Source organism: Lepidochelys kempii, chromosome 14 (genome assembly GCF_965140285.1).
Source record: "Lepidochelys kempii isolate rLepKem1 chromosome 14, rLepKem1.hap1, whole genome shotgun sequence".
NCBI classification, from domain to species: domain Eukaryota; kingdom Metazoa; phylum Chordata; order Testudines; family Cheloniidae; genus Lepidochelys; species Lepidochelys kempii.
The window spans coordinates 10,583,586-10,597,653 of record NC_136393.1 but is presented as its reverse complement, the minus strand read 5'-3'; the positions used below and the strand labels follow the sequence as shown (position 1 = coordinate 10,597,653).

Sequence of the window (14,068 nt, the reverse complement as noted above, 5' to 3'; positions counted from 1 at the left end):
AAGAATATTTCGTGTATTTTCTTCCTTTTTTTCATTAAAATTTAACACATTTTGAAATGTGCATGGTTTTGACCAGCTGAATAGTTGGTCAAAAAAAGGGATCTGTTTTACTTTTTTTGTTGAAGTTTGAAATATCAACTAAAATGTCAATTGCAATTTTTGACCATTTTTGATCAGCCTACTTCATAATCACACCATAGTGTTAAGTAGAATGAGAGAGCCCTTTAACACATTTGTGTCGTTGTCTTTGTGAATTATAAACACTGGTTAATGTGCAATCATAATGCTACATTAATAATACCCAATTCTTGTAGTACTTTGCATCAGCATATCTCAAAGCACTTTACATGAGAGGGCAGTATCTCATTCCTCATTTTATAGATGGGGAAACTAAGGCACAGATGGGACACTTACTAATTAAGCCTCACAATGTTCCTGTGTGGTCAGTAAGGCATATATGCATATAGTAGAGCTGGTTGAAATTCTTCATTTCAAACTTCTTTTGAAGAAAAAAAAATTAAAAATATTCCTGGATTTTTTTTAAAAGAAATGAATAAATACTAAAATTGTAAATGTGTTTTTCTTTCCCCTCCTTTCTCTTTTGCTGGTGAACAGGGGAGGGAAGAGAGAGCAGGTTGGGGGAAGGGAGCAAGGGGAGGGAGAAATAAAAACCTTAAAAATCGTTTGGGAGATGATGTGGAAAAACTGGGGAAAAAAATTAAAATCACAGAAAATTTTGGAACAAACTACAACTTTGGATCTGTTTTAATGGTTAACTTCACATGGCACTGAAATCCAGACCAGCTGGAGTGGAATGCCATGTCTGCTTAATAGCAAGCTGTGTAGTATTTTGGGGGAGAAAGTGAGGAGGCCCTGTACCTAACTAAAACTGCAGTTTGATGCCACAAACAAACCGCTGCACCTCTTCAGCAATGCAGTATCTCCAACACCACACTGAGGTATGGATTTAGTATTGATCCTTTGTAAGTGGCACCTTCTGCCTATTGACCAACATCACTGCACTGTCTTCTTGTTCCTTGAAGATTCCCATTCACCTTGTGAGCCAGTTTGATTCTGCTTAGCTGATAGAACTGAGGAGAATCGCAGCACAAGGTGGCATAGCCCCAACTTAAAAGTCCTAAGTGAGTTTTTGATGCTCAATATACATTTTAGTGCAACATTACCATCTCTGCGTGGTAACGCCCAACCAACTTCCTCCTCCTCTCCCCCATTCCCAAAGCTGTCTCCAAATAAAATGAACCAGTCTCATGTGCTGCTTCAAGAAATGGGGATCAAAAACATCGCCCAAGAAAACACAAGGGCTTTGCATCCTGATAAGGAATACATTTGTCATAAACGTGACGTTTGCTTCAGTAAAGTTCTGTGCAGAATCAATCGCCTCCGCACGGGAGAAGAGATCTTCATGGATTAGTGGACTCAAGGACTTCATCTGCCAGCATATTACCCTGAGACAGCCCAGAACAAAAATCATCGTACTAATCAGCTGGACGGTAATTCTACATCAGCAGTCTCATTGTCTCTTTTGGAAGCCTCAATCTAGAATGACCCGGCATGCACACGCTGGTGAGTAAACTGGCAGAGAACACAAGAATGGAATTTTTTGAGTCTGAAATGTGGAGGGTGAAGGAAAACAGACATGCCCGTGCACAGACAGGCATGTATGTGCAGTGAGCCAGGGCACTGTTGCACCTGGAAAAGAGCACCAAAATAGAGCTGAAGAGTGAGGAAAGGCTCCAGGAAGCTGGGTACCAGAAGACAGTAGGCCAGGAAGGAGGATCAAAGCCTGAGGAAAGGGCTTCAGGTAGAGTAAAACAAACAAGGGCGCTGCTGGGCACAGACTGCGCTGTGCGGACTCTAACGTCAGCAGGGGGTTGGAAACAGAAGTAGCACAGACACAGTGGGGTTCTTTTATCTGCCAAGTCACATCAGCACTTGGTTTCCTTTTCCTGACACTTTCCTGATGTTTCGCCAGTGATTGGAAGTAAACCAGAAAAGATGGGGGTGGGAAATGATTTGGCTAAAAAAAAAAAAGTACATGATGGAGATTTTGATAATTCAACCCATGGGGAGGCAAAATGATAGCCCTCTGGGTGAGAGGAAGCTTGAGGTAGCCATGAAATCCAGGGGATGCCCTCTAGTTCATTAAGTGCCTCTGGCAACTTTTGAGAGGAGCATGTCAGGTACCAGAAAGGGATCTCTTCTTGGCGGGTGCACACATGAATTTTAACACCTCTTAACTAACAAGGTTGTAAATTCTATTGTAGATGCCTCCGGGGCACGTGCCCCTGCAGTAGCACCAACCCTAATCATTCAAAAATCACAAGTCAGGTGCCAGAACCCATGCAACTTAAAAAATAATAATGCAGGGTTGGTTTTATTTGTTTTCTGGCATGAGAGACTTTGGGCTTCACATTTTCAAGCTTTTCTCTGCACCCGTGGGGGTTAGAAACTTTCTTTACAAACAAACAAACAAGCACAGCTGAGATTCTTATGCAATAACATGATTCCAGCAGCTGGGAGGTTTTAAGGATACGTCTACACAGCCTGTCAGTGAGTGTCAGTGTCAACAAACTTGGGCTCACGCTGTGGTGCTGAAAATAGGTACGTAGATGTTCCTACTCAGGCTCTGAAACCCTCCCTGCCCCCTGGGGTCTTGAACAGGAATGTACTCAGGGCAACTAGCCCCTCCCACCGCTTGTGCTGTCTCAATGATGCTCATGCTAGCTTGAGGGAAGCTAGCACGGGTATGTCTCCTTGAACTGGGAATCACGCCCTCAGCTTGAAGTGCAGACATATCCTTAGACTTCCTAGTACTTCATCATCCAAGGCTGGGGAGAATAATAATCTCACACCCTAATGGCTGTTTATAGAGCACTGTGAGAGTGTTTTGGTGAATTACAAAACTCCAGGACCAAGATTTTCAAAAACCATTAGTGATTTTTTTTTTTGGATTATCCAAACAGGCACAGTGTAAAGGGGCCAGCTTTTCAGAAACTGCCATGCAGCCCCCGTGTTTGAAGTCCTGTGACTTTTAGCATGAGACTGATCATACTTGGTGACTTCCTAAAAGCTCTAGCTCCTAAAGTAATGCAAAGTCATGAGAATTTCAGGGGGAGAGGGGTTAATGAAAGTTTCTACCCCTGAGGCTATGGAAAAAAGCTTGAACATATGACCTGATTGTAACCCTAAAGTTCAAAACCCAGAAGGTTTAAAAAAAGAAAAGGGAAAAAAAAAAAGAATCCCAAATTGATTTAAAAAAAAATCTTTGTGATTTTTAAAACTGCTCAAAATTTTTTGGGACCTGCCATGTGATTTTTGACTAATTGGAGTTGGCAACAGCGCATCCACCCTCTGGAAATCAGGCTCCCTTTTCAAGTATTTCAAGCTGGACACCCAAAATCACTAGGCACCTTTAAAAATGTTGGCCACGATTCCTGCTCTGAAGAACTCATGATTTAACTTTCTCCAGGCTATAGCCTTTTATTCTCTTTCAAAACAAACTGCCTCAGTCACCTGGCAGCTCATTTGTCAGCTGGGTTACCATAATAGTACAAAGGGCAATGTTGGAAATCTTTGCTATCCCTAAAGAACACTGTATGTGGGAACCTCATGCTGTGCCGTGTGAATGACTATCATGCAGAGTCAGATCATAAATACAGAGCTAAGAGACAAAGAAATTCCTTTCATTTCTGCTGAACAAGAGCCTGATTTTAAAATCCAGCCTCCAACGCTGCACCCCCAATTGCCTGTTGCCACAGTTAATTGCAGCTGCAGGTTACCATCTGTGTACATATTTGATTGTGATCTCAAAAATATGGAGCAATTTTTAAAAATCAGCCGAATATGCCTATAGCAGGGAAGGGGAGTGTTTAGTGTCAGATCCTCAGTTGATGTAAATCTGCATAGCTCCCCTGAAGTTAGCTAAGGAGTTACACCAGCTGTGGATGTAATCCTGAATCTGCTAGTGAGGCTAGGAATGAGGATTATGGGGTTACTTTCCCAGCTCTGCCACTGACTAGCTATGTCACCTTAGGAAAGTCACTTTTTTTGTGTGCTTCCACTTTGTCATCTGTCAAATAAAGGCTGATGATCACACCGGAGATTGACGTTTGCAAAGCATTTTGACATCCCTGAATGGAACATGTTATAGATGCGCAAAGAATTATCATGGAAAAGGGGGAGCAGACATTCTAAGCCTTGTGATGCTTGCTTCATTCCTGGCTGAAATTATTATGTGATCCACTGAAAGAAATTTATCACTACTACAAAGGTAAGTGATAAAAGGGCAAGTAAAGACAAATTTAGCAGCAGATTCAGACCATTTAACCATTTCTGCTCCTTAAAGTAAATGACCACAAGTGGCATTGGCTGGGTTTTCTTTCCTGTCTTTTCTTTTTTGTCACGTTGCACAATGATTACATTCCAGATCCAGTTCTAACCTCAATCAGCAAAGGTGATACTGCACTATCGAAAGTCAAAGTATTATCTTTTGTCTCAAGGTATCTAACTAAATACCTTAATAATATGTTCATCACAGCAAGGGAAAGGGAGATTAGAATGTTGTTTCCTACCTCCTGGGGATTGATGGATGCTAACTGCCACATCTCAAAAAGAACAGGAGGACTTGTGGCACCTTAGAGATGAACAAATTTATTTGAGCATAAGCTTTCATGAGCTACAGCCCACTTCACGGATGCATGCAGTGGAATTTTCTACTCAAATAAATTTGTTCTTCTCTAAGGTGCCGCAAGTACTCCTGTTCTTTTTGCCGATACAGACTAACAGGGATGCTACTCTGAAAAACTGCCACATCTCAGCAGCTATGTAGCCAGGATTAACATACCAGCAACACCTGTAGCCTGCTATGGGTGCTAATCACAGATGGCAATCAGCAAAGCAGTGCAGTAAACGGTTCTGTGCTATTTTGCCTTCATAAGAAAAGTGGGGGTTTTTGCCAGCTGCTGAAGGCAATTCACAAAGAGAACACTATTCTGGAAATTCCAAGAAACTGAATTTGATCTGTTTGACATTTGGGGTGTTATGGTCCTAAGTGAGCCACATTAGATTTGTAAAAGCCAATTGACAATTTGGGGGAGGGGATAAAGGGAAAATGTTTAAATTCTGTTTTAGGCAAAATAAAGAGCACACAGATAGTGGCAGATTTTTAGGTTACTTATCTATTTAGATGCTAAATAAAAAGCACTTATCCAAGCATTTAGGGCCCTGAGCCCTTGACATCAGTGAGTTTTGGGAGTCCTTCCATTGACTTCAGTCAGTTTTGGATCAGATTCTAAATGCTTTTACATATTATCTGTACCTAGGAGGTATCACTAAAAATCTGCAATGTGGAAAAATGTCAATTCTGTGTAAAACCAGGTTTGCTTCTCCAACTATAAATCATCTTTTTAACCAGCCCAACTTAGTCTGATGCGGAAAGGTATTATTTATCTCATATCCTCTAACCTACCCTTTCAGCAAAAGCTCCTTTTGAACCAAGAAGATGGCACAATTTATCTGCTTTCTCCTTTAAATCAAGGTTTCTGTTATCTTTAGGTCTTCAGACTGACATATGGCACTGGAGCAGAGGGGATCTCTTCATGAACATTCATTTGCTCCCCTGCACTACTGTATTAGGAACTGATACTGCACTCTTAGAGTTAATGGAAAGATTGACATAGTCTTAAGGGGGAGCAGAGATGGGTTCTTTAATGGGATACAGTGTGATCTAGTGAATAGAGTTCAGGAGATCTTGGTTCTGTTTCTGGCTCTGCCTGCAGGATGACCTGGAGCAAGTCAGTTCACCTCTTTGTGCCTCACTTTCCCTTTCTGTAAAATGAGGATGGTGATCTTGATACTCTTTTTAAAGTGCATTGAGATCGATGGATGAGACGCACTACAGAAGAGCTAGGCATTATTATGATTATTTATTTATTTATTTATTATGTATTCTCAATCACTTTGGGCTAGACGCTGATCCTTTTAGTGCTGATGAATGATACCTTGCTCCATGAAGAGTTGCACTGAAGTCGATGGAACTTCTCATAGAGAAAAGGGCCAGTCAGCAATGAGCACTGGCATCAGAATCTGCCGTTGTGAGTTCCGTTGCATTAAAGAAAAATGTAGTCCCTGTTAATGCAACGTAAGGAGGATTTTAAGGAAGTTCCCTGCAGTTTATTAAGTAGTGAGACTGAAATAATAGGATACCACTGAATTCTAGGAAACTGTAGATTGATGGCTCCAGAGTAAGAGTCTGACAACAAACTTTGCGGTTCTAAGGAGGAATGATGATGATGGAAGGGTCTATATTGTTGTTCTCACACTATATATCTCCAACCCTGCTGGATTCATGTGTGGGAGAGAGCGGGGGGAAGAAGGACCCTGCCCCAAAGAGTTTCCAATCTAAATAGAAAAAGAAAATACAACAGTGGGGTAGGAAGACATGGTGTGAAAGCAAAGTGACTGAGTGGTTGCGTTTGGCAAACACCTTGCAATCACGAAAACTGTTTTAGAAGAACATGTTGATTTTTGCACTGGGAACTGATTAAAAGATTATACAGTGAGGCATGAGCCCAAAGGGTGGGATGTAAACCTCAGTCTGGTCAACACAGAATGAGATGACCTGTCTTTTAATAATAGTAAATAACAAAAGCTAGGTCTTAGAGAGAGTTCTTTATCAATATATCTAAAAGTGCCCTCCAAAGGAGGTCAGGATCATTATCTTTTATAAAGATGGGGAAAATGAGGCCCCAAATGAAATGATTTGCCAAAGGTCAGCAGCAAAGCAAGGAATAGAATCTCATCTCCTGGATTACAGTCCAGTGCCCTAACAGCTAGCCCATGTTGCCTATACAGTTTTGGATAAAAATACCCAAACACTCCTCCTCCCGAGGCAGGAGTGGGGATGAGTGAACTGAATAAAACAATCTCCTAATATAAGAGCTGGTCAAACATTAAAACTATTGTTGTGGGGAAAAAGTAATTTTCCTTTCAAAGGATTCCTTTGGGTGGGTGGGTTTTTTCAATTTTTTCTCCAAAGTTTTTATGAAAAATATTATAGAAATTGTTACTGGAAAAATGCTTACTGAAACCTAGGTTTCTGGTTAATAAAAAAAAGTATCCGTAAGTAAAGTAGAGTAAAGTAAAACTATATCCAAAAATAGTTTTTGTCATCTTTGTTATGGTGAAAAACATTGACAATGTCAATATGTTTTTTTCCCTGCAAAAATTCTAATTTGGAAAAAGGAAAAAAAATAGCTTGCAAAATATTGAGTAGCTCTAGGGAATATTGGCCCCACTCAGAAATAATTGTTTGCACACAATAATCATGAAAATATTTAGTTCAGAAAATTCAGTTTCCTATCCTTGTCCCCATACTCCTCCCCTTACCCTGGAGACCAACACCCTGTCCCCTCCTTCCCCACCTCATACTGTCCTCAGGATCCTGTAGCCCACCAGCTCTTAGTCTGGGCTCGACTCCCATCTCTTTAAGGGCATGTCTACGCAGCAACTAGACACCCACGGCTGGCATGTGCCAGCTAACTTGGGCTTGGACTATGGGGCTGTTTTGTTGCTGTTTAAACTTCTAGGCTCAGGCTGAAGCCTGAGCTCTGGGACCTCCTGCTTCACAGAATCCAGCCTGAGCCCAAACATCTACCCAGCAATGAAACAACCCTGTAGTCCAAGCCCCGTGAGCCTGAGTCGGCTGGCACGGACCACCCACAGGTATCTAGCTGCTGTGTAGAGATACCCTAAGTCTCTTGCCCATGGGTCTTCTCCAGAACCCCCACTCCTGGGCAAGCTCATTGTTCCCTGTGGCAGTTGAGTTCTCTCCCAGGTTACTTTCCGAGTCTAACTATTTCCAGTCCCTGGTACTGCTCTTCAGGTCCAGCAACAGGGCAGTGATGGAGAGCAGACATCCAGATCCCTGCTCAGGGGTGCAGTGTCTGTCTGCCCCAAACCAAGTCGGGGGAAAGCGAAGGCTCATCACTCCCCTTTCTGCTGGGCTCCCTAGCAGTCTCCAGCATCCTCTCTTCTTGGGCAACCATCCCCTTTAGATCTGTGGCCAGCTTCATCTTTTTAAGCTGCCCTTCTCCAAGCACAGTATGCTCTATAGATGGGTCTAATTGGTACTGCCCGAGTGCAGGGCTGCTCATTAGACTTGCTGTCAGTGGCATGGGGGCAGGTCCCATCACAGACCCCTCACCTTAGTTTGAAAGTTGTCCTGCAACCTGTAAGCATATGTCTACACTGCACATTCCTTACTGTGGCATGTAGAATACATACAGTGCAAGCCCCCCTAGCATCAGTATAAATAGCAATGAAGAGAGTGAGGTACAGTTTTTAGATGAGTAGAGTAAAAACACCTCTGAATCCATAGTGTATGTACCCTACATGGCTCTTGACACGCCCAAGCAATGCCTCTCCCATCTACACTGTTTTTAGCAGCATAGTGTCCCACTCCGCAGTGTAGTATAGTCCCGCAGTATAGTGTCCCCACTGCAAGGAAAGGCTCCATCACCAGGGAAAGCCTCCAGCAGCCTCCCCGCACCGCCTTTCACTGCGGTGCGTAGCTACACGCTGCAGTGTGGACACAGTCTGCTTTTCACTGTGGTGTGTAGCTACATATACCCTACACACCGCCACCAGTGGTGGCAATGTAGATATACCCTAAGTCCCTCTCCCTCTCAGCTCTTTGTCTCAAACCGAGGTGAGCACCTCATCTTCTCTTCAATGGCTCCAGCTGGCTGTTCCCCTAATCTTGAACCATCAGAGGAAGCAAATTCTCCTCACTTAGCCTGAGGCTGGAAGTTAAAACATGTTCTTTGGTGCATCACAGAAGGTGGGGCGTTTTGGTGTAGGCGAGAGGAAGCCATATATATCTTGGGGGTCTGGCTATTCCTTGAGTAATACAAATATCAACTGAAAATTTGCACATTCCAAGATGCACCTCTCCAGCCATGCAATGGTGGGGGTTAGCAGCACACAGCAATACCATACAGCTGCTTAGGACAGCAAGAGTACTGTGTCTCAATAGAGCAACATCAGTTTACACCAGCTGAGGATGTGGCTCAGTGACCTGCAGTTGTGTCCAGGTTTCACCTTAATTTACCAATTCATGTCAATTACAACTGGATGATGACAGTTTTGGCTAGATGTGAAGTGTATAAACCCCTGTTTAATTTTTGCCATTGCCTGAGGTAACGGTATTCAGTTTTCTTGGCAAAGGCACAGAGAACCTGCTCAGCTTTCCCTTGCAGTGCAGTGTACTGCATGTAGCATGAGAAATGGCTTTTTGTGGTTTAGCTTAAATCAACTTCATACCATAGACCAAAACAAACTTTAAAAAAAATCTGTTTCTATTTTGCACTTAATTTATGGTTCCCAACACAGATGACTAATGACATGCAAAAATTGACTGAGTTAATTGGAAAATGTAATGTGACTGCCATCTAGTGCTGTACAACAGTCTCAACCCTTGTCATGCAACTGAAAGAAAGTGTGGTACTTTTCAGCACTAGGAGAAAAGGGTTACCGGTCCTCCCAGCTGATCTATAAAACTGAAGATACATCCGAGCAACATTTTGACATTTGGTCTGCTCCAGCGAATCAGTCCTCTCTCTGTTCGTGTTTTCAGAGTATGCTGAACTCAGATATCATGAGAGAAGAGATCTGAGGCAAGATCAGAAGGAAGTCAGCAAAAGGCTGAGACAAAAGACAGAGTCCCAAATTAATACTATAGCTTGTAGGACAGAGATGACCAGGCAATCCAGTGATCCATTCACCTGTGGGTTGGATAGTCCAAGGCCTATAGCAACATTAAGTAAGAAACAACTTTCAGTTGGTCTTCAGACGATTTCTCATCAAGCTTATCCCCTCTTTATGTTGATTTGACTCAGCTGTGTGTTGGCTCATGACTCCTTTGGAGAGAGATGGAAGGAATTTGTCAAAATTCAAAACTTTGCCAAATTCTCTTGCACAAAATTTAGAATTTTGACCAAAACAAGGGAAGAATATTTTACAAAAAAAAAAAAATTCCCCATTTTTTTTCATCCTGCCCAGTTTTTGGATGTTCCTAGGTCACTGGGATGTTGTGTATTTACAATGGGTGGGAGCAGTGTTGGGAGCACTAGTATAAGACCAACCATATTTAACCCTGATGTTATGTAGACCTGTCCTGATACTGCTCCTCCATATTTTCACAGCATGGTGATAAACTGGACATAAGTGATAGCTCTGAGCTTGACTTAATGCCCAATGAAGTTAATAGAAGCCTTCCAGTTGATTTCAGTAGCCATTTAATTGGGCCCCAATGGCAAAAGTATAAGGCTGAAATGACATTTAGAGTTTCAAAGACCCCAAAGATTCGTTTGTCTCAACGAATTAATTTACCACAGGTTAAGGTAAAAAGTAACGAATCCCATACTGTATTAAACCCTAATATTGGACCAAATCCTGACGTCCTTATTTGCTCCCTTTTACTGAAACTACTGCACAGTAACTTCAGGGTTTGTTCCACTGAGACTAAATGACTTAGTAAATTATACATTGCATCAAATAAACATGCCGTTACAATTGCTGTTCTGCAGAGCCAAAGGGTGAAATCCCAGTCCAGCTGCTGACAAGTGCTCTAAAATGGAGGCCTTTCATTGTTTGGGTATTGCCTAGTGCAGTGAGTCATGTTCTTCGTTAGAGATTTCGGCCTGCCTATGAGAATAATCCTTTTTTTACACAATTTAGCTCATCAGCTCTAAAGTTCTTTATGGTTTTTTCTAGGCTTGTATGGTGAAAGCCCATTACAAAGTCATCCTATGCTAGGTAATGAAATGGCATTGCTATTGCCGACAAATAGAGTAAGACTAATTCTTCACAGTAATTTCTGGGAGAGCAATTTGGGATGTCCCCTGTCATCGAGCAATCTTGGCATTATATGGACAATCCTATCCTATGTCTAGCTGCTTTCTACCTTGCAATATACAGTAATCCTACAACAGCAGCTATCAAAACACATAGGTCAAATAATAGCTTATATTGGCTGGAACGCAGCAAACAGCGAGGTCCAAGCCACGTTTTTAGCTTTGCTTGGATTTTTCTGTAAAGGTAGAAGGTATGCTTGTGAGATGTGTAATTAGCACCTTTGTACTATAAAAAGCAAAGTCTAGATGAAGTGCCTTGTTCCCATTGTCCTGCACTTACATAACTGTATAGGTCAGTGCAAAATGGGTATACACTGCTATAAAACCAGAATAGTATTACACGTGTGCTTTTGCACTGGTGCAAATGACTATCCAGGATGTGAGCCAGTGGAGAATCCAACTCAAACTGGAAGCTTTTGGTAAGAATTTATGTCCTCAGTTCATGAGGTTTTGTAGTCCTCTTCCTGTCCGGCAGCTAATGTTCTGGTTCTACCATGCACTCTACCCATCCTCCTCATTCCATGGGCTCATCAATCCTCAATCCCATCAGGATATGACAGAGCAATAATGTGTATAGCAAGTTCTGTAATATACCTATTTGTGATTCATCTGAATCAAAGGCCTATAATTTTTGGTCCTCTTAAAGTCTGAGGATGTTCAGATGTAGGGTTCGGGGGCAGGCCCTCCTTCTCTAATTATTATTGCTTGTATGAGTCCAGCTCTCTTTTGCCTTCATCACAAAACCGGGACCAATCTTGCAAGGTAGTGAGCACCCTCGAGTGCTGTTGACCCTGAGATTCTCAGCACCTCAAAGCTGGTCTTCAGCGCCTCATAGGATCAACACCTCCTAGCATTTGACCCTGCTCACGATGGATCAGAACTGAAATGCAGGGCATGCTGTGGGCTAGGAATGAGGCACTGCATTGGAAGAGCTGCTGTGAGAGGAGTCTTGCATAGCACTTGCCCACACTATTGCTAGCTCAAATCTGTATTGTAAATCCTTTGCTTTCACGAACAATAAATTCACCCGTAAGCTACCAAGGAAGAAAGAAAGCCTCCAGAAAACCTGCTCATTAGCAATGAATAGAACCCCAAATAATGGTAAATATAGTTCTTGCTCACTGAAGGGAGACTTTATTTCCTTTCCTTACTTTATGATCAAAACAGGCTTGATGTGCATTGACAAACCAATATTCCTTTCAAGGTGAACAATCTCCCATTGTTGCCACCAAGGCAATAGAAAAGGAAGCAGAGTAACAGAAGTAACAACACCGGGAGCTGTTAATGATAGATCTGGAACTGTTTTTGTTTGGCAAGCTTAATGATAGGCGTGATACAATGAGAAAAGCTGCTGAAGTATGTAGGGAGCAGCCCTCCTCACCAATCGGATTTGCTGAAAATTCAGCATCCAGGGAAAAGATTTGAGAGGGCAAGTCACGTTGCAAGATAAAAGGGAAGGCAATTTTATCTGCTCCACTGGCATAGTGGAGATGAGGTCCTCAAGCCTGGAAGAGAGATGACTTCAATGCTCAGATACTGTACCATGTGATTTTTGTTTCTTTTGGTACAAAGACCAACATTTCTCTCTTATGGTGTGATTCTCAATCTCCAAAGGGTACATTAAGCAGGTTAAGAAGTTCTGCAGATTTCAAGCAACACACCTGCATAAATGGAATAAGTTTGACAAGACAACTCAGTAAGGATCTTAGCTATAAAAATGACACTGCTGGGCTAAGATGGGCAAATAGCAGGTCTATAATGGTGAGACAGCAGCCAGGACAATCATATTTAATGCTTCTGTCTCTACTAAACTCTACTGATTAAACATGCTGCACATGTGTTCCTCTCTGAGCCTGCAAAAATGTGTTGTGTTCTGATGATTGGATGTCCTTCCGTCACATTTATATGTGAGTAGTAGATGGGAATTACTAACAGCATGGGAAAGTTTGCTCTAATCACAAGGGACTGGAAATATGGGCAAAGCTACTAAAAAGGCAACCAGGGATTGTCCCTGCGGTCAAGATTCTCCTGGTTGAGATTTCAGACTAATTTTGTAGGGAGAATTAGGTTTTCTGATGGGCGTTTATTATTTTCCTTTTCCCTTGAAAAATTCCATCTCTTCCTTGTTATGTGTTTCAGATGTTCTGGATGAGTGAAGCCCAACAGTGTTTTGTTGACAAAAATCCAGCACCAGAGAAGATAAACTCACCATTGCTGTAAGTAAATTCACCAAACAGAAAATTATTGTAAACTGATGAAAATGCTCTGCTCCTGTATGCTATCCAGAATAAATATCATGCTTTAAAGCAAGTCCTTCATGTTTCCGTCATCAAGCCATATGGTTTAATGTGTATTTCTCTCAAATTAGAAAGTCACTTCTGAGTAGTCTGTAGACCCGAAATATTTACTGTACAGTTGTATCTGCCAGGAAGGCTGTTTTGCATGGGAAATTGATTGCAATTTATTTTTATGCTGCACATACAACTGGCTTCTCACAGCATTTGATTTATATTAATTAGTGTTTTCCTACTAGGATTTGCTCCCAATTTGTATAACAGACTGGTTCTGCTGCACTGAATGATAGTAATAGTTTTAGAATATCAGATATGATTAAAGTAGGAGTTTGCATTCTGTGGGATTTTATGACCTATTATGCTTCTTGTCAAGTGATTCCATGGAGAATATCGACTCTTTTGGTTTAATGTAATTGTTTATTTCATTGTGTTAATGCTTTCATTCACAGAGAAGGATGTTAGAAATCAGTTATTAAATCTACACAGATGTAAGACTCTTTCTCTCTGCATGTGAAATCCTAGGCGTCTTCAGGACTGACACATGAGCAATACAGCCATATGTACTGCATCCAAAACCTGGGTACAAAATGAAATGTTTGTGGGTAGTGATATTAGAGCGGTGCCATGGGAATTTTGGCTCGGAGACTCAGGAGTCAGTGTTAATATTATTAGATCTATGAGCTGCTTTTCATTGTTGGTGAGATGTTGTTGACTCTCCTGTGGACCTTTTGCAGAGGTCTTTTCTCTCTGAGAGATTGCAACAGGTAATTGTAGGCAATTGATCTGCTTACCCAAGTGCAGGGTGCCTCAGGGTTCTGTTTTGCCACACACACCCCCAAC

At 41.9% G+C, this 14,068-nt stretch overlaps 1 protein-coding gene across 1 annotated transcript in view; it reads left to right on the top strand.

The window, feature by feature from the left end:
* Positions 1 to 13,461, top strand: part of PCTP (phosphatidylcholine transfer protein) — a 51,998-nt gene extending 38,537 nt beyond the window's left edge. Inside the window, exon 5 of the mRNA XM_073310821.1 lies at positions 13,074 to 13,461. Coding sequence (XP_073166922.1) covers positions 13,074 to 13,090 — 17 coding nt within the window. The 3' untranslated portion in view covers positions 13,091 to 13,461. The remainder of the gene's footprint in view (positions 1 to 13,073) is intronic.
* The last annotated feature ends 607 nt before the right edge of the window (positions 13,462 to 14,068 follow it).